We start from the raw sequence: 20,101 nt of genomic DNA, 5'->3' as shown, positions 1-20,101 counted from the left end.
CAAGCAGATCGAATAGACTGTACCGTGTGGTACTTACAGAGTCATTCTTCCACACGACAGTGCTGCTGTTAAACAGTAACAGAGATACGTAAACAATATTGTAAATATTTAACTGATACATCAACCGTTTAAATTCTATGAGGAATATTTAAACGTTAACTATATAAATTAAATGGTAACATATAATAGTTTAAATTCTATCTGGAATATTTAAACATTAAATATATAACTTAAGGGTAACATGTAATAGTTTAAATGCCATATGGGATATTTAAACGTTAACTATATAACTTAAAGGGTAACATATAATAGTTTAAACAATACCATAAAAACTTCAAACTTACCTATCCATAGGGCAGTTGAGGAAGATCCTTATCAACTCCTATTCGTACTTATTGAGGCGCGATTGGCCAACGTATTTTTTCTTCTTCAGAATAAAGACTTTCCGAACTTCTTCTAATTTTTTATTGGCATTGATCTTCTCTCTCATCGCCATTTCGACGGTATTTCCTTGACCCTCATCAACAGCTGTTTTGGGAACATCATGCGGCACTGTTGTTGATCGGTTATCAATGTTTAGCACTAGCATCATCTTCCTTCGATGCGGGCACAATGGCAGCATCAAGCGGAGACATATCATTACATACTTCTTGTTGTTGTGGGATTGTGTCTGCCTTCGATGCGGCACTGTCGGCCGTTGGTTCTGACTATGATTTCATTGATAATAGAGTCAACGACCTTCTCAACAGTGGCCACGGCAACAACATCAATGGGAGACACAATGTTAGCTGGTTCTTATTATTTAAGGATTGTGTCCATCTTTGATGCCGGACTGTCAGCCGCCAGTTCCACCGGGTTTATGATTTCATTAACAACAGAGTCAATGATCTTATCAACCGCGGCAATGGCAACATCATCTGTGATCTCCTTCACCGTGACTGCCATGTCATCAACGGTAACACCATCAGCCGCCGATGGTGCTGCTATTGTTTCATCATCAGCCGGCGATGGAGACGGAGGCATTACTGTTTTCCTCTTTTTCGCAAGCCTCTTCGAATGAGGTCGTTTTCGAATGGCCTCCCCGATGATGTCGTCGTCATTGAATTTCGACGCCGCGTCTGTGCCTTGTACTTCATTTGTTTGGAGGGGTGGTACAGTCGATTGTGACCGGCCTTCTAATACCTCAACCCGAGCGACAAAGCCGAGGGAACTCGGTCATCAATATCTGGCAAGCCTGCAGAAGAGTTGCAGTGACATCCTCACCTAGTACCGTCAGGGGTGCTACCATGGTCGGGGACTGTCGATGTCGTCGTCGATTGGCGTGTTGCAATTGGGCGGGGTAGGGGAGGGCTTCTCCGGTGTCGAGGAATGCGTGCGCGTTTTGGGTTAGAAGTAGGAGAACGGCGTCGAGTGCACACGGAAGAGGTTGCCCTCTCATCTTGCCTTCGAGCAAGTGGTTCCGGAGCAATAGCATCCAACCAACGGTTGGCCCGAACAAATATATCTTCATCAGCATTCGTTGGAACCAGCTCAGGAAACTAACATGTGTAAACCAAACAATCTTAGCGAAATCATTCAGTTTAAACAATAAAAACTATAGTTAAACATTGAACTTATATATTTAAACATTATAGCATAAACGTAAACAGAGAACAAAAGTTTTAAACATTGAAGAATACTTTTTAAACGGTAAATGAACAAAGTTAAAAGGTAAATAATATGTTTAAACATTAATGTCTACTGTTAAACACATTGTTCATGATTTATTACTCTTTTTCTTTGAGAGATGACAAACTGGTTTCTATTGTCGCTTGCTTCCGGTAAGTATTTTCACCGTAGCACAGCATCCCTGGGATCTTGCAGAAATGGACTTTCTTTCCGGTTCCGGTCAGCTTGTAAAACCAGATGTTAAGCGCAACCGTGCAACCCTTAATATACCCTGTGTTGATCTTCTTCCCCTTATATCTAGCTTGCACTCTAGCGGCTTCTTGTGGAATGTCCTCCATAAGCCACTTGTGCTCGCCTGCGCCCATACGTATCGCCCCATACCAGGTAGATCATCGACATAATGAACGATCCAGTTAGAAACCGAGCCAGAGGTATTTGGGAAGAGGATTATACCCATGAGGTACACCATCAGTAGTTTCACAAAATTTTCTTCTTCTCCCCTCTGTCCAACGAGTTGCTAAAAGAGTTATCCTGATAAAGTCACTATATCTCTGGTAGGTTTTGGATAAATACCTTTCTTCAAAAGCTGAGCGTGTTTTCTTCTTTCTAAAAACATGAGTGCGTCTCCATCGCAACGCAGACCAAGAACTGGGGCCACATCTTCAGGCCTGAAAGTCAGTATGCTTTCCCCGATCCTGAATTTATTCGTGCGGCTATCGTACCTTTGCAACAGAGAATCAAGAAGGGCCCAATCTTGGAATACAGCTTCCAACTCAGTAAATAATGCAAATGGTGTCCTTCGGATGATCTTCCAGTGTCGAGGGATCATGTGAATTTTCAATTTAGCAACGATCTCCACTACCGGTGTCAAAGTAGCATCGCCCATTAACTAGATTGACCGCCATAATCACAAGCCTGCGACAATAACAACATATTCAGCCAGCCGTATTCACAAATTATTAAGCGGAAATATAAGTTGTTAAACGGTAAACTCTCAATTCTTAAACAGTGATATCACTTGTTAAACAGAGACCTATATTATTAAATAGGGATACCAATATTTAAACGGAGATGACAAAACTTAAACGGTAAAAGCTCATTCTTTAAACGGAGATCTCATTTGTACAACTGCAACCATATCAATTGAAAGGGGAAACGTACATTATAAACATTACACAAATCACAACAATCGAAAAACTATTTTGATCGTATACACCAAGGATTTAAAAACTGGACCGGACCGGCCGGTTCAACCGGTTAAACCGGAACCGGCTGTCAGTCCGGTTCATTTATATATATTGAACCGGGTTCTGACTGAACCGGCATTGAACCGTTGTCAGACTGGGAATCGGCAAACCGGTTCACCCGGACCGAGCGGTTTTTTTAAAAAAAAATTAAAAAAATTCTCTCAAAAGTCTCTCACGCGACTCAAGCACTACTGACTACTCACGGGACTTCATCTTTGACCAAGGTTTCTTCTGCCAAGGACCATTGACCAAGGTTGTCATCAAGATTCAGGACCATCCCCGAAACCCTAGAGCAAGCCAAGCTACCAAGGTCACCTTCTTCGATCCGAGTCATCCGACGGCCCCAACCGACCGGATCTTGCCTCGTCTTCTCCAAAGCAAGGCATATTCTTCACTTTGTTTTTCTGTTCTTCAATTCTTCTCTAGTTTTTAAATTTTTTTTTTCAAGTATTTTGTATTTTGTTGTTTTTTTAATGGTTATTTGATATTTAGATTCCATCAATTATGTAATACAATTGATTATTGGTTAAGGTTTGACTTCATCCTTTGAGCTTTTTTGGTTTTGTTAGATTCAATGATGGTTTTTATTATTATTATTTTTTTTAGTTTATTTGGAATCTTGGATAATCTTATCTTTGAGAAGATAACTAATAAATAGGATAATTATGAGTCCAAGCCTCATGGAACATATGCTTAGGAGTTAGGAAACATATTTATTTTATTTATTTAATCAATTCAAGAAATCGGTGCAAAATAAAATATATACCATGTGAAATTGTGTTGTAATAAACAAAAATTAAGAAATAATTAAACATGGATCCATTTAAGTAGCAATTAAACTCTCTTTCGGTGCACCACAAATTAGCAAAGGATGAGATTTAGAGATGTAATTTACAACCATCCCCATAAAAATTTTCAAATTAATAAGTTAATGCACAAGGGATTTTAAATAATTTAATAGATATAACATCGTGAGCCAATAATCATATATAATAGTTGTGATTTATTTTTAATGTTGGATTTTCAATGATTTGTTAATTTTGTTATGGTATGAAAAAATTTATTGTATATTTTAATATATATTATAAATATTTATAGTATCACACAACATTCAGAGATAAATTATATATATAAATTCATGTCAAAATAAATGTGAATTGAAAAGTTTATTACACCCATTGAGAGAGACATTTTTTGTATTAACCCAATTTTATTGTCACACATCAATCTATGATTCTATACATAATATAATTTAAATAAATCTTTAATTTTTTATTTTTCTCTAGTATAATCAAAAATGCCAAATGGAATTATATAACTTGATTTTTTTTTTGGCTTTTATTATTAATTGTTATCCAACGGATTATTTGGTTTGGTAATGGAAGAAGGTAGCTCAAACCCAGCAAGCGGAACACCATCATCAACATCGGCCCCACCTACTCAATCTTCATTTGAGTAATCTTCCCAATCAGTCCGTTCAAAATCAGATTTAGCATGGAATTATATCAGTGAATCAAGAAGCAATGATGGGAAAAAATGTTCATTTGTAATTTTTGCTCCAAAGTGGTGAAAGGTGGAGGCATTCATAGAATGAAATTGCATCTTGCCGGCCAAAGTGGTGATGTAGGGCCATGTAAAAAAGTTCCTACAGAAGTTTGTTATAGATTGCAAGAAAATTTAAGGGAATTTTACGAACAAAAAGTGGCTAATGAGCGGGAGCCGGTGAATCCATTCGGGCGTAGTGTGCATCCATTTGAAGGTGACATGAATGAAGACCCGGATAATGAAAGTCTCCAAGATAGTGGGCCTAGTGATTTATCAAGAAAAAGAAAAAAACCGTCATTGCATCTTATTTTCCGAGTGGTAACAAACCTGGATCACAACCCACTATTAAAGCGGCATTGCAAAGTAAAGAAAGATGGCATGAAGTGGATTTGCCTATTGCCCGATTTTTCTATGATGCTTGTATCCCAATGAATGCTTCAAATTCATTTTATTTTCAACCAATGATAGATGCTATAGCATGTATGGGTTTGGGATATAAAGGTCCTACATATCATGTTTTGCGAACCAACTTGTTAGAGGAGTCAAAGAAAGAATTGCAATTGCTTGTTGACACTTATCGCAGTAGTTGGGAAGATTGTGGATGCACAATAATGGCCGATGGTTGGAAGGATATTCGCCAAAGGTCTTTAATTAATTTTCTTGTGTATTCCCCAAAAGGAACATCTTTTATTAAATCTGTTGATGCCTCAGACATGATTTCGGATGCTTCAACCCTTTGTAATTTATTTACAGAGATTGTGGAGATTGTTGGGTGGAAAAATGTGGTTCATGTTGTGACAGATAATGCCGCCAATTATAAAGCTGCGGGAAGATTGCTTAATGACAAATATCCCAGTATCTTGTGGACACCATGTGTTGCTCATTGTTTGAATTTGATGCTCAAAGATATTGCTAAGATTCCTCACATAGAGACTTTAGCGCATCGTGCCTCCTTAATTACTGTTTTTGTGTACAACCACAAGTGGACTTTGAGTTGGCTAAGAAATATAAAAGGTTGGACAGAGATTCTTCTACCTGGTGATACTCGATTTGCAACAACTTTCATTGCCTTGAAGAGTCTTTACGATCACAAGTCTGACTTGCAAGCTATGATTACTTCTGGAGACTTTCTTGGTTGGAATGGGTCTAAGACAAAGAAAGCAAAAGATGTTTGCAATATTGTCTTGGATAATCAATTTTGGAATGATTGCTTGGTAGTAGTCAAAATAGCCTCTCCACTTGTGCGATTATTACGCATTGTTGATTCCGATGAAAGACCTTCTTTGGGTTATATTTATGAAGGAATGATTAGAGCAAACAAAACTATAAAGGAGACATTCAAATATGTAAGGAGATTGTACCAACCTTATATCTCAATTTTGGAGGAAAGATGGGAGCGTCAAATGCATCAAGATATTCATGCGGCCGCATTTTGGTTGAATCCAACATTTCAGTATGATAAAGACACGGTTCAAGTTTGCCATTCACCGGATGTTATGGATGGGTTTATAACTATAATTAGCAACCCTAATATTGCTCCGAACCATAACAAAATGATAGTTGAATCTTCTACTTTTCGAGAGCGATTGGGTAGCTTTGGAAATACCTTGACCCAATCTTCTAGCAAAAATACAAGGCCAGGTATGATAATAGATAAATAACTTGTATTTTCTTTTTAACTAGAGTTTTAGTGTTTTACATATTCAATTATTCATCAATAACATAAATGTTTTCTTTCTTTAGACGAATGGTGGAGGTTCTTTGGGCATAGTGCTCCTAATATACAAAAGCTAGCTCTAAGAATTCTTAGTCAAACATCTTCTTCCTCGGGTTGTGAAAGAAATTGGAGTGCATTCGAGAGGATACACACAAAACGGAGAAATAGGTTGGAGCATCAAAGGTTAAATGATCTTGTCTATATACACTACAATCTTTGTTTGAAGAATAGGTATGTGATTTATTCATTTATTTAATTAATGTGAGACTTTATCTTTTATAAACTTTGATAAATTGTTTTCCATTTGTAGGAACTTCAACAAAAGCAACAATCTAGATCCGATAGATTACGAGTGTATTGACAAAATTGACACTTGGGTTGTTGAGAATGAGCCTCCAAGGGAACCCGAACTTAATCTTGAGGATTTGGAAAATATAATTGCTCAAGTAGAAGGAGAAGGACAAGAACAAAGAGAAGGAGGGCAAACTGAATTTGTCCATAATATTCATGGTTAGTACGAAGTTATTAAAGAATAACTAAGTGACTAGTATGATTACAAGTTAAAGTTTATATTCTATTTAACATTAATTACTTATAATTTACAAAATACTCTTTTTTATAGATTCAACAAATTATGATGATGATGATGATGTTGTGGCGGTTCAAGAGGAGGATGTTTTGATTGCTCAAGATGGAATTAATTTCTCATCCTTTGATGTCAACCAAGGCAATGAAGAAGATGGAATTCATGGAAATGATGATAATTAATGAATCATGAATGAGACAAGATGAAAAACTTGAGTTTTTACTTTTTTGTGGTGGTGTCATATTTTATGGTTTGAATTTTATTCCTTATGATTTTGGTTTGGACTTGTTTGAATTTGAATGTTGAATTTTAAAACAATGAATTTTATTATGTAGGAGTTTGAATTCCTAATGCTTGTGAATTTATTTGGTGGTTCAAGCCTTCATGGTTGTATTAATATTGGACATTTTGAATTTTATTATGTCGAAGTTGTGAATTGAATCAATTGATGCTTGTGGACTTGTTTGGTGCTTTGTTGTTTGTACATTGTAGATTTGTAGTATTTTTGTATATAACTAACTATGTATGTTCATGTTGAGAAATTAAATTTTATGTAGAAGTGGAAGTTTTGAATTCTTGTGGTGAGCTTGTTTGTTAGCCTTGGTTTTAATATAGTCTTGTGACTCTTGTCTTGAGTCTTGTAGATTTGTAGAGTTGTAGACTTGTAGTTGTATATTTATATTTTAAAAATAAAATTCAAGTAGGAATTGTGACTTGTGAGCTAGTAAAAAATATAAAATTTTAATTGTATAGTTATATTTATTAAATTTCTATTTTTCACCATTTTTTGTTGATTTTTTGGAATTTTTTTATAATTTTATGATTTTTTTCATATTTATTATTTTAACAAAAATTTAAAAAAAATAAAAAATGTTGGACCGGCGTGTCAAACCGGTTGGACCGGTTGAACCGTGAACCGGTTGGCCAACCGGTTCATCAACCGGTCCGGTTTTTAAATCCATGGTGGACACAGATGAAAATGTAAAACAAAACAAAACCCTAGCCGAGAAATCTCCTTGCAGACTAAAAAAACCACAGCCGATAAATCCCCCAGCAGGCTTCAATGTCTTCTAATAAAAACAAAATCACAAAACAAAACCGAAAAATATTTCTTTGTAACAAAATAGTTAACATAAAACTATAATCAATGCCTTAGATTGCAAACTGATGAAATGCCGAATACTTGCGCGAGACTTCTCCTTCGAGACACCGGTGGAAAGGGAAAAACTGAATTTTACAGAGGATGTGCCGCAAAAATGGATGGAGACGCGAGTTGAGAGAAGACAAGCAAACGGCTCAAATGGTTGTAGCCCTAAGAACCCCCCACCCCCCAACCCTCCCCACAAACTTCCTCTCACTCACGCCGAAAAACTGATCTGCAACACTACGACTTCGACGCAGAGAGCAAAAAAACTCATGGAGTGTAGAACACTACAGCCCGAGTTTTGGGGCATCTGCAAAAATTACAGCGATTTCTTCTTTAGGGCAATTTCCACATATGATGTATTATTATTGGGGATTATTATTATTATTATTATTATTATTATTATTATTATTATTATTATTATTATTTGGTTGAAATTCATATACTTTATTTAGGTTAATTAGAAGACAACGGAAGAAAATGATTTTCAGAGACGTTCTACATCCCCACTCTGTTGCCATATCCACCCACAAATACTAATATCAAAACCAATATATCTAGATTTTTGGCGATGTGGTTAATTAAAATACTAAAACATATCTCAAGTAATGCTAGAAAAAATTAATAGGTCCCCATCTATTAATACAGGAGATATTACTTTAAATACGAGTAATACTCATGAGGAATAAATGTTGGCTATCATTCATTTTTTTTTTTATAAGAATAAGTTAATAACTATTGTTTGTACCAATAACATTACTAAGTAAATATATGTGAATGACCTATTTAGAAAAGGTGACAAGTAGCAGTTTCAAAAGTGAAGCTTTCAACTCAAACTCAAAACATGGACAATTGTCCGAGAGGATGGATGCCTACAACTTTGGGAGTACAAGCTTTTGCAGATTTCATCAGTCTACCATGAATTCTACCTAGTGCCTGGCTACTGGCAATATATTACAAAGATCAATAGATTTTTAGACAAATATTGAAGATCAAAGCATAACCTTCAATAGACCTCATCCATGACAAACTAGAAAAACAGATCATGACATTTGAGAGCTTATTGGTAACCTGTCATGCCTCCAAAAAGTCATGCTCTCCGATAGTTGTTTGATTCTCTTCTACTTCAACTAGTCTCCCACATACCCACTTCTTAGTTTTGGTTGTTGCAGATGCCGATATAGTTTCACCTGAATTCACATCTGAGGCTGTTTCCTCATCACTGTCAGATGTCAGGTTCTCATATCTCATAGAGCCATTCAACTTGAATGCATTGGCCAGTAGATCAGCTGAATGAAATTTCTGCACATCATGTGAGGAAAATTGTGGTTTAGCTATAGAAGAATACTCTGCATTTTCAATTTCATATTTCCGCGGATCACCATCACTTCGCTCACTCTGAGAGCCGACAATGAAGCGTCCGTTTGACATCTTGATGGGATTCCCATTTACTACATGCTCAACTGAAAAGTCGTCATTGTTTGAGAGCCCAGAACTGAGCTGAGAATTGTTCACTAATCCTCCTGCAGAGATCGATACATCCTCTGCCTTCTCCAGCAATATCATCTTTCCATTCTCAATACTTTGAATGGATTTTGTGGCTTCGGCAATCAACTTCCTGGTTTCCAAAAGCGAAGCTTGTGCAAGAGGACTTTTCAGTGCGGCGATCTCCAAAGCTTTAGCAGCCTTCTCAGCCTCAGCAATCAGTAACCTGATCATACAAATAAATAAATAAATAAATAAAAAGAAACACTTCAACAGTATAACAGGTAAACATGAAGAACGTACTTCGCCCTCTCAGTGGCTTCTCGTTTTTTGTTCTCCATTGCTTCCCTTTGTGCTTTGATATTCTTAATCATCTCTAACTTAGAACTGGCCAATGGGTCTCTATAGGATGGGGTTGCATTTCTCGTCCTAGTTGTCTTCTTAACAATCTTTGCCTCATACTTGCTTTCTTTAGATTTTGAAGTTCTCATCCTCAACGGCTCCCTCTTCACAGACTCACCACTCGGCTTACTTCTGCGTTTTCTTTCAACGCCAGAAGTAGTGCCATGATACTTGGACAGCGCAGCACAAACTCGTGCACGATATTCCTAGACAAGATAGATAAACAAATTAATAAAATGCATGGGAACCTCTCAAGTTATTGGAGCGGATTGCCCAAGAAATGTCACAAACAAATTCAAAACATATCAAGAAAACTGGGAAGTTTTGGACTTACAGGATCTGCCCATTTTGCAGAGATGGCCTCTGAAATCTTCCTCCGCTGATCTGCAGATTTGGGTGCCCTTTTGCTGCCTTTAGGCCTTGGCATGCTTTTTCTCATCTCAATGCTCTCCAACCACTCCTGTTTCAACTTTTCATCAAGGAGCTCATATGAATCCCACTGTAACTCATCTTCACCATAATATCCCTTTCGAGATGTTTGTGCAATCAAGTTCTGCCACTCAAACAAGCAGCTCTCCTGCACCATTTGTTTTTGTCGTCGTCGTTGCCAACCCTCCCTCACTCCAACTCCAATTTTAATTCGTGTTTCCTCACTGCATATTAATAGAAGTAAATGAGACACAGCAGTGCATCTAAGTCATCATCCGGTAATTGCAAAACCTTGCCAGTAAAATGGTCCAGCTAAGACTGAAATTTTTTTTAAGGTTGCAGTAACAAAATATGGCCCTACCAATTTTTCTTTTTTTCTTTTTGAGACAGAGAAATGTAATACCTTAAAACTGGACCACTCTGAACAAAAGTCCCTGGATTGGTCCAAACTGAAATACTACAAAGTGAAGTGACCATGAAATCTAGTAATTTAGACTGCAACTGTCCCAAGCTGCCAAATGTCATGTGTAATGTCCCTTACCCTAACACAGTTGACACAAATGAAAAAAGAACATGAAAGTGAAAAAAAATTCTTTACCTTTTTTAATATGTTAAGAACAAACTTTGCACACCTCAAACACAATGAAGACTGAATCATGAGAACTCTGAGCAAAAATTAAAAGAAAGCTGTATGAAAGAACACTTGAAGGTACCGGATCCAGGAATCAATCATTTGCATAAGACTTCATCCATAATTATCTCTTTATAACATTATCAAACACCATTGCTATGCTTACATGAAACCATGAGCCAATCATAACATCTCCGCAACTATCTTGTGGGTCAAGGTTCAAACCTGTCACTTATGGCTTTATAAATCCGTAAGGAGCAACCTTAAAACCAAAGGAGACCAAATTCTTATTGGTGATGGAACCCACATGACATATGCTAAGAATAACAATCTAATGTAGTTTATGCAAATCAATCAAAATGCTATTAGAGCCAATTCTGGAAACCTTCATTTCTTCTAGTACATAATAGGGTTCCGAGAATTGTTTAAGCTAACTTATGCGTTTTATATAAACTTGATTTCATCTGTTACTAATAAACTCGGGATCAGTTATCTCCAACTAATTGTACCCTGCATGCTTAAACGTATTCCACTATTTCAGCACAGTTCCACAGGATTGTAGGTGGGTGTACACTTGAAAATACCAATCTCATATAAGCTTAGCAACATAAAAGATAATGCAATAACCTTATCATTGCTTATATTGTCCAATTTATCACGCAACACAAGTGTTAGGACTTCGTTACATGTCTTGAATGCCCATGAGTTGGTGATGATGCAGATCTTCTTTTACAATTAGGGCAAGAATTAAGAAAATAAAAAATAAAAAGAACCTATAGTACCAGTAAGTTCCACCAACTTGCAAAGCTAAACCATAACCTTGAAACACAGAGAAGCATAGAATCTAATATCAGTTAATCTCAAGGACAACCAATACGGGGATCCTCTGCCCATAAATTTCAAGTAGAGTTCCAACCAATGTGAACTCCAAATTTTATGAGACATTTCTCCAACCCTTAATATTTAATTCAAACTAGGTTTCTACCCGATCATCAATATTAGTTAATAGTCAGTTATTCAAACCACTTGGAGAGGCTCATTAATTGAGGAATATCCCAACATAGAATAGTCATGAATCAAAGTTGAAACTTGATGGAATGACATGCATTGAAGTTGAAAGATGATCCAAAAATCAAAATTTTATCAATTCAAGTGTGGAGTTAAAAGAAAGAAATGAAGTGACATACGCAAGGCAGGCAAAGTTATTGTAGGTCAAACCTGAAAACCAATTTCTAATTAGGATTAGTATGGTGGCCTTTCTTTTTATAGCATTGACAGGTAAGTTAACTTTTTTAGAGTCAATTCAGAAAAGAACATTTATTTTTATGTAATGTCAATCAACTTAACTAAACAGTTGGTCATGATTGAGCCCCAACTTGTTTCATGCGATATAAAGAGAAGCATAAGTAAATCAATCAAAGAATACCATTACATAATGTTCCAGCCATGGTTTAAAATTTCAATTTTGTTTTTTGTTCCATTTAGATCAAAACCAAAGCATATTAGCTATTAACCATGTTCAAGCCATTATGAGAACATTTCAATTTCAATCAAATAGCTACAGAATGAGGCTATCACGATGGTTGGTTTGAGATTGCTGCAATAGCAGGTGAGTCGTGCCCAAAGTGCTAAACACGGCAATGAAGTAAATAAATTGCTTTATAATTCTTGGGGATATAGAGTATAGTTTGAATAAATTCCACTACTTTTGTAAAAGAATGAATTTTTTTTAACATAGCTATTATTTTTTCTAAAGAAATGTGAGCAAGCCACTTCTAAAGGAGAAGACTCAAAACCAATTATTATAATTTTGACCAAAAATTTTAGTGTTAATGAAGCCTAATGTTATTGAAAATAGCAATGAAATACATTTGACAAGTAAGTAAATTCTTTGTAACGGACACACAATTAGTCCCACATCAACTAATTAAGGGGTGGTCATGTGCATATAAGTAAGGGGCAACTCTCCGTATTAGGGTGCTCTTTTGGGATGTGGACCCATCGCTTGTGTGCACAACAAATGGTGCTTTCATTGATTGACTGGTGTGGGCCCAGGCTGGGGCTTGGGCTGGGCTAGCTGCCTTCCTGCTGGGATCCTCTGGCATATGTATGGGTAACGACATAAATCCCTCGAGTGTGTCGGACTTGACAGGCCGCTCAAACAGGGTGGCCAACTATATACTAGGGCCTGACGAGGGCGTCAAGCTTTAATTAGGAATGCATGTAATGGACCCAACATTGGTTTCACATCGGCTAATTGAGGATGTGGCCATGTGCATATAAGTGAGGGGCAACCCTTCCTATTAGGTGTCCTTTTGGGATGCAGACCAATCGCTTATGTGCACAACAATTTAAGACAATGGTTTGAGGAAGGGGTAAGAAAGTTAGCCGAGCAATACGAATGCAAAGGGGTATTGATACAGGACCATGCAAGGTGATAGAAGGCTGGGTGTGTGGAGGAGCTTAAGACAATGGGGTGTGCGAAAAGCAAAAGATTCAAGGGGGGGCACATTAGTGGAGCAGATAAGCTGAATCAAAGATGGCCATTTGGAGGAAAATTGTGAGGGAGAATTGTCTCGAGAAAGCGAGCAATTATCACGAGGCAAGGTAGAGAATGAAGAGCAACGCGTAGGCGCAAGGCTAGGTAGAGAACGAAGGGTGATGCATGGGCACAAGGCACAGGATGGGGAACATATTATATAAAGATTTCATCATGGCTTGAGGAAGGAGTAAGGAAAAAGATGGCTGGAAATTAGGCTCACTTGTGAAGTGAGCTTCTGCATTTTCTAGGGTTTCAAAAGAGACTATGAGCCCTGATTATCTCCTTTATTTCATCTTGCTTATATGTTAGTTGCTGTTGTTTTTGCTTAAAATAATTGTTCATGAGAGTAAATCTCTGCAAACCATCTGAAGATGCTGCTGTTTATATTAGCATGAGTTTCTATTACTTGGAATCAAGCTTGTTGAAGCTTTTATTGGAATGTGGTGTTCCTATTTTATCCTATAATCTGTTCAGATTCTTCATTGAAGTTTTTCTTGCGAAGTTGGCATATTACATTGGTGCTTTCGTTCTATGGCAGAGGCTACCCAATTCAAAGACCTTATTGCTAAAGTGGAGATGATGTTGACAATGATGGACCAACAAGATGACCGGGTTGACGAGCGCTTCACCATGCTGGCACAATCAATTGCTTCCATTTTTAAATACCTTGAATATCAACCAGTTTCCAGTTCACAGCCTTCGTCCTCAGGTTTACCACTCTAACATTCAGAACCACTCATCATTCCAAGTAGAAGGGTAGCATCCCAGCTCCGTTCAGGTCAGTCAAGTTAGACTTGCGTTGATGGCATGTATGCATTACAGTGGATCCTTCATGCTGAACAATTCTTCGATTACTATGACATCGCCAATCCATATTGTCTTAAAATTGCTGCTGTTCATATGGATGGTCAAGTAATCCCATGGGTTTCAGATCTTACAAAACTCAGGGTATCGTACTTCTTGGTCTGATCTCACAAAAGCTGTTGAAACTTCTTATGGACCATCTATTTTTGAATGCCCTCGTTATGCACTATATAACTACAGCAAACTGACTCTGTTTCGGAGTATTATTCTACATTCACGGCCTTGGCAAATAGAAATGATGGGATTTCTCCTATAGTGTTGATCAAATGTCTTATCAGTGGTTTGAAAAAGAACATTCAACGTGATGTTATTCCTTGGCAACTGGCTGCTCTCTTGCAGCCAATGACATTGGCAAAATTATTAAAAAGAAATACCAACCATCTTCTCATTCATCTACTAAAAAATTGTCCTACAGTCCTGATATTACTGCATTCACGAGATCTACTTCTCAGTCCTTTATCATCATGGCAGTTGCCATAAGCCTGACTTTGGATTAAAGCGTGATGTGTCAAGATGAAAACACTGTTGCTACCAACCACCACTCGATCACAGAAGAGTCGAAGACACTACAATAAGTTTCAACTTTGAATGAAAAATATTCTAACACTACAGAATAATAAGTTGCCAAAATATACACTAAAAGGCACTAAAAAGTCAGTTTGAAAATTTGTGAACTACACTTGGATTCATGTTGATGGCCAAAGCCCCTAAGAACATTTATAAGGGAACAAAAAAATTTAAAAAGGGAAAAAAAAAAAAAGCAAAATATTATTTCGAACACCCCGAAGGGTGGTGCCACTATTGTTTTGATTAAAGGGTTGCAAACTGCTCAACTGTAGTACAATCCAATCGATTAGGTTGAGATGATTAGGGAAACCATGTTACTTGCATGCTTCCAAGAAGCATGAAAAAGAAAATATTGCAATTGTTTGAAGTTTCTGGACAATGTGAATGTAAAATTGCAGCAGATGTACTCTCACCTACAAGAGAGTTTTGATTTGTTTGTAAACTTTGGTTTGCATGGAGCTCGACTGTTATATGGCCATATGATGCTACCTTTGTAAGAAAGAAGCACACGAGCCTTCAAAGGAAAGCAGAGAGCTAACAGGATTTTTATTGAGATAGTCTGGATGAACAGAATGTGCTTGGTGAGGGACAAGAAACAGGGGTCTGGGGATAAGTTAGCAACAGAAGGCCTGGAGGTAGGTTGATACGATCTGCAGAAGCAGACATGAAGGTAAAACTCCTAATGTTGATTCATCAGGAAAGGGGTATTTGGTTTTACATATTTTTAGGTTTCGAGGTTTCTTTAGAATGGCAGCTAAAGCATAGTCTAATAGCCTTTCACTTTACGTGATCTCCGCATCTTGTATTCGATACAAGTTTTAATTTTGTTCTTAAAAAAGGATCTTATCAAAAGAGGGAGAAAAACCTAAAACTACAAGGAAGTCAAGAAAATAAGCAGAAAATTAGTAACAACTTCAAAAATAAAGACTTGGTTGTATCATTAAAAAATAACCAGGCCAATAAACACTAGGGAAGAATACCAACCTCTGGGCATGTCCCAAGTTGACTAACTTCATTCTGACCTGTAAATCAAAATACTCAACATTCAATATATACCAAATAACTGTGGCTACTGTTAAAGAGAGGAGCATACATAGCATTTTACATAGCAAGTGCAAGGTAGTTAAGATAGCAGAAAATTCATGGATACCAATTATCAAGAGTAAAAATTTTGTAGCCACACCAAATCAGTAAAGGAAAATACTTTACCCAAGTGCCTACCCAACAGACTTGAAGACAGAATAAAGAAGAAGTGAACAATAAGTAGCTAGTTTACAAAACGGACAACTAATATGTTAAGTAGAATAGCATCATTGCATTAACTTTTAAAAAGAAAAGCAAATTTCAAAAAAAATGAATTTTTTACTGGCAGGATTCCTTTAAGTAGTATCTCTTTGTTTAGAAAGTTGCTTGAACTACCATCAAGTTGTGATATTCTCAGTGATATGGAAGCAGTAATTTCAATAGCCCTTACATGACATCACCTTGGGGTCCTGCATTGCAATTCTAGTTCTCTCCCGGATCTTTCTAAGGGTTTCTGCATGCAATTTGTATTAATGACATTTAAATATGAGTTGAGCAATAAAAAAGAGAATATATAGGAATGGATATACAAAAAGAAATCAACAAAAAATTTTCTCACCCTCACTGTGTTTCCGTCCCTTGTTCCATGGTACATTTCCCTTATTAGCTTTTGAAATTCTCATTCTTCTCAACTTTTCTCTGTCATCCATTTCAATAGATACATCAATTGAACTTTGAAAAACTTGAGGATTTGAATCAGAACCCAACTCTGGATTGGAGCCATATCTGCAGCCATTTTCAGTTTGACTGGAACAGTTTGGTTCCATTGTAGCAACTGCTTTAGTAAGGAATGTATGTTGCATTTCATCAAAACATCCTTTCAAGTATGATTTCTTTGGTATTTGAAAGCAATGCTTCCACACAGAACTCAATCCTTTGTCTTTTATGGAAGTTAGTCTTAATGCATTTTTCCCGGGAAATATTTGCTGAGACCTTGGAGCACCTACATATTATAAGCATGGAAATTGTCAAGTAGCACTTAAATGCACAAAAAGAAACATGGTAGGAGAACACCAAAAACTTTGACGAGGGAAACGTCACAAGAAAGTCTCATGAACAAAAAAAACATCTATTTACTTCTTTTGACAGATTATCATGTACATCAGAGGACCAACTACATGCAATTAAGAGAAGCACTATGCCCGAAAGGTCTGTATAATATGATAATATCTATTGCAGTATTGATGCAAAAGATGGGAAAAAAAAAGATCTGACATAACAACATTCCAAACACTTTGTACCACATGATTTGATATAATAAGTATGATATAAGACTAGTAGAGTATTCGATGATAAGGCTTTTATTATATGCAAAAGAAAGAGAATCAAACAAATTCTACAATGAAGTTTTGTAGGTCTTTCAAGGAACCATAGAAGAAAATAAAGGGTGGGAAACTAGTCCAACAAGCTGAGGCCATTTGCATGATAAATAGATACATATTCAGTTTCAAGACATAATTATCACTTATGAAAGACAAATTACAGCAAGAGCTAAGCCTACATGCATAAGATGTCCCTTTACACAATAAGAGAGTTTTAGATGCTTAAATAACCACCGTTTACATTCATCTTCTTAAATTATCACCTCATAATTCAGGTGGCAGGTTAAATATAAAGCCAAGCAATAGTTTAATTCTTGCGATGCTAAATCAATAGTCAACAAGAAATAAAACTGGAGCTCTTGAAATAACTAGAGAAGACAGCATTATCAGATCTTTTGGTCATTTAACTCCTGCACTGGGAAGTCACCATGAACATGGTTAACTATCTCCTGCACTTTGATGTCACTGTGGGCATAGTTAACCATGGAGTGTGAATGCTATTATATACTTTAATACTTTGGATCAATCAACATTTGCTATTTGTTACACAGTTCGGATAGAAAAGCTAGTATGTGTCTTTAGGAAAGATGAATACTGCCTATCTCTACTCTCATCCAATGTGACAGGATCTCCACTGGTCGACTCATAGCGCCAGATTTCCCATAATAAGATATGATGTTTCATGACACAAGCAGTTTTCAGCACAAGTTTTATATTTATCATTTATATTCAGCAAAGGGGGCTAGATATATTGGAACACTACATTGACATAAGTTCATACTTAAAAAATAGCTTTCTAATATTAAATTCTTCAGACAATGAACCATACTATACACTTCTTTAGCATTATACTAAAGGTAAAGGCAACTGTGTTATATAGCCCAGACCAGTTTTACGTTCTCATGGAATTTCACCATAAAAAAATATTGACAATAACCAAAGCATGATAAATGCTTACTCAAAAATTTCTTGGATAAAGTTTCATCCATTTGCCATTTGATAAGACTATGTCAGTAATAGGGATCTAACCAATTCTTTTGCTTGGAAAACAAAAGTAAATTAGAGAAGGAATCTTCTTCTCTTGCCTAGAGCAATGAATTTAACCCTGCACTTCTTCAACCAAAGATATGCCATTCAGTATGTCAAAAGGTATTCTTATACAACCTACAAAGATTAATCTAAAGGAATACCTTTCAGTATACCAAAAATTCATCTCAAGATCAATTTTCTCTACCAGATTATGTCACTGACAGGAATCTATCTAGTATGGCCAATAGCTTAATTTGAAAACAACTTAATTTAAAGGAGAAATCCACTTTTCTTTCCATCTGAAACTACAGAAATTAAAAGGCTAGCTCAACTCCAGACTTGCTCTACCAAATATATGAAATCCATTACCTTGACAGCAACTCTCGAAAGTAATTCAAAAGCATGACATTCAGTACATCAAAATTTTATCTTAGAACCAATTTCCTCGACTAAAATAAAGCAATATAAAGGTCAAATCCAGACTTCTTTTAGTCCAAAAGCAACTCAAATAAGAAATAAACTCAACACTTGCTCAACCAAAGACATGAAATTCTTCATCTCAGTTGAAATTCTCAAACAAACAAACGACAGATAAATGTACAAGCTACACAAACTAACAGAGAGGGAGCTCACCACAAGAAGAAATATCAAGAACCCTGACATCAATACAGGGTTTCAAATGCGGCTTCCCATTGTACAGGGACTGAGAGCGTCCCAAGAGCTCAGGGCGAGGAATGCAGGTAGAAGAACAGGCAGCAGAAGCCATAGGCAAATACAGTAGGCGGTTCTAAGGGAGAAAGACGAGGAAAGAAGGGCAGCAGTGAGAAGAAGAAAGGGAAACGGAAATGGACACAAGCATGGAGCTTGGTAGGCAACGAGGGCAGTGCGGTGGTGGTGATGGAGGAGGATTCCGAGCAGGACCTTATCTGTCAGTCACTGCACACAGAAAGTTACATGTGGGAAGAGTTGTGCCTTGCTTTGTGTTAAGTATCTCATTGTGGGCTGATTTGGGAATTGTAAGGCTTTTCAGGCCTTTTGATCATGGGCTCTGAGCTTCTAAGCTTAGTAAATGTTTCTCTCTCTCTCTCTCTCTCTCTCTCTCTCTCTCTCTCTCTAAAATGTATTTATTTGTTTATTTATTTATTTTTGGACCTAGTGTCAAATATTTGTGCTCTTTCTCTAAAATGTATTTCCTTATTTATTTTTGGACCTAGTGTTAAATATTTTTGTAAAAAGCTCTACTGTCTGTTTAGTCGGTAGTTAAAAAGAATGTATTTTTCAATTTTTTTAATTTAAATTGGGCAGACCTTTTTTTGAAAAACAATATTTTAAAAAAATTATTTTTTTATTTTTATATAAATAATGACCAATTTGACGAAAATATTAAAATTTTGATTTATGTGTCATAACTTTAACATTTTTCAATTAAGTAACTCAAAGAATATGCTCTTTTTAGTCCAATTCAACTCGATACAAGTTCGTTTCCTCTTCCTATTACTTGGATGTAATTGTAATGAATCTTCACAAAATATTCAATGTGCAACTATTAAGAATCAATGCATACACTCAATTAAGCTTTTCAAAATGAAATTCAACCTCCACATTCAATAATATTCATAGCAATATAATTCTCCAAGTTCACAAGAGTTCATTCACACATTCACATATTCACTTAAACAAGCAACAAATAACTGAGAACAAGAATAACAACTAAAATTCAGCAAGATAACAAGATAACAATCCCAAACCAGTAGACTAAGATCAACTCCAAGAGATTATGACAACCTACTAGCCTCTTCCTTCCCCTCCATGAGAGAATAGGGCCTCCTTCCAAGTTCTT

At 36.5% G+C, this 20,101-nt stretch overlaps 2 protein-coding genes across 2 annotated transcripts; one reads left to right on the top strand and one right to left on the bottom strand.

The window, feature by feature from the left end:
• Positions 1-4,942: 4,942 nt before the first annotated feature.
• LOC120258657 lies at positions 4,943-6,945 on the top strand. Its single transcript, XM_039266107.1, has 4 exons — positions 4,943-6,101; positions 6,204-6,408; positions 6,488-6,687; positions 6,800-6,945. Exons 1-4 carry the CDS (start codon positions 4,943-4,945, stop codon positions 6,943-6,945), a joined length of 1,710 nt encoding a protein of 569 aa, XP_039122041.1.
• Positions 6,946-8,675: 1,730 nt separating this feature from the next.
• Positions 8,676-19,198, bottom strand: LOC120258995. The gene is made up of 7 exons (XM_039266508.1): positions 18,895-19,198; positions 16,470-16,853; positions 16,312-16,364; positions 15,812-15,849; positions 10,129-10,447; positions 9,696-10,000; positions 8,676-9,618 (listed from the first exon to the last, which is right to left on the bottom strand). Exons 1-7 carry the CDS (start codon positions 19,025-19,027, stop codon positions 8,982-8,984), a joined length of 1,869 nt encoding a protein of 622 aa, XP_039122442.1. The 5' UTR covers positions 19,028-19,198; the 3' UTR covers positions 8,676-8,981.
• Positions 19,199-20,101: the final 903 nt, after the last annotated feature.

This window comes from Dioscorea cayenensis, chromosome 4 (genome assembly GCF_009730915.1).
Source record: "Dioscorea cayenensis subsp. rotundata cultivar TDr96_F1 chromosome 4, TDr96_F1_v2_PseudoChromosome.rev07_lg8_w22 25.fasta, whole genome shotgun sequence".
NCBI classification, from domain to species: Eukaryota; Viridiplantae; Streptophyta; class Magnoliopsida; order Dioscoreales; family Dioscoreaceae; genus Dioscorea; species Dioscorea cayenensis.
The sequence above is the reverse complement of the archived record's forward strand: the minus strand, read 5'-3'. Positions and strand labels throughout refer to the sequence as shown.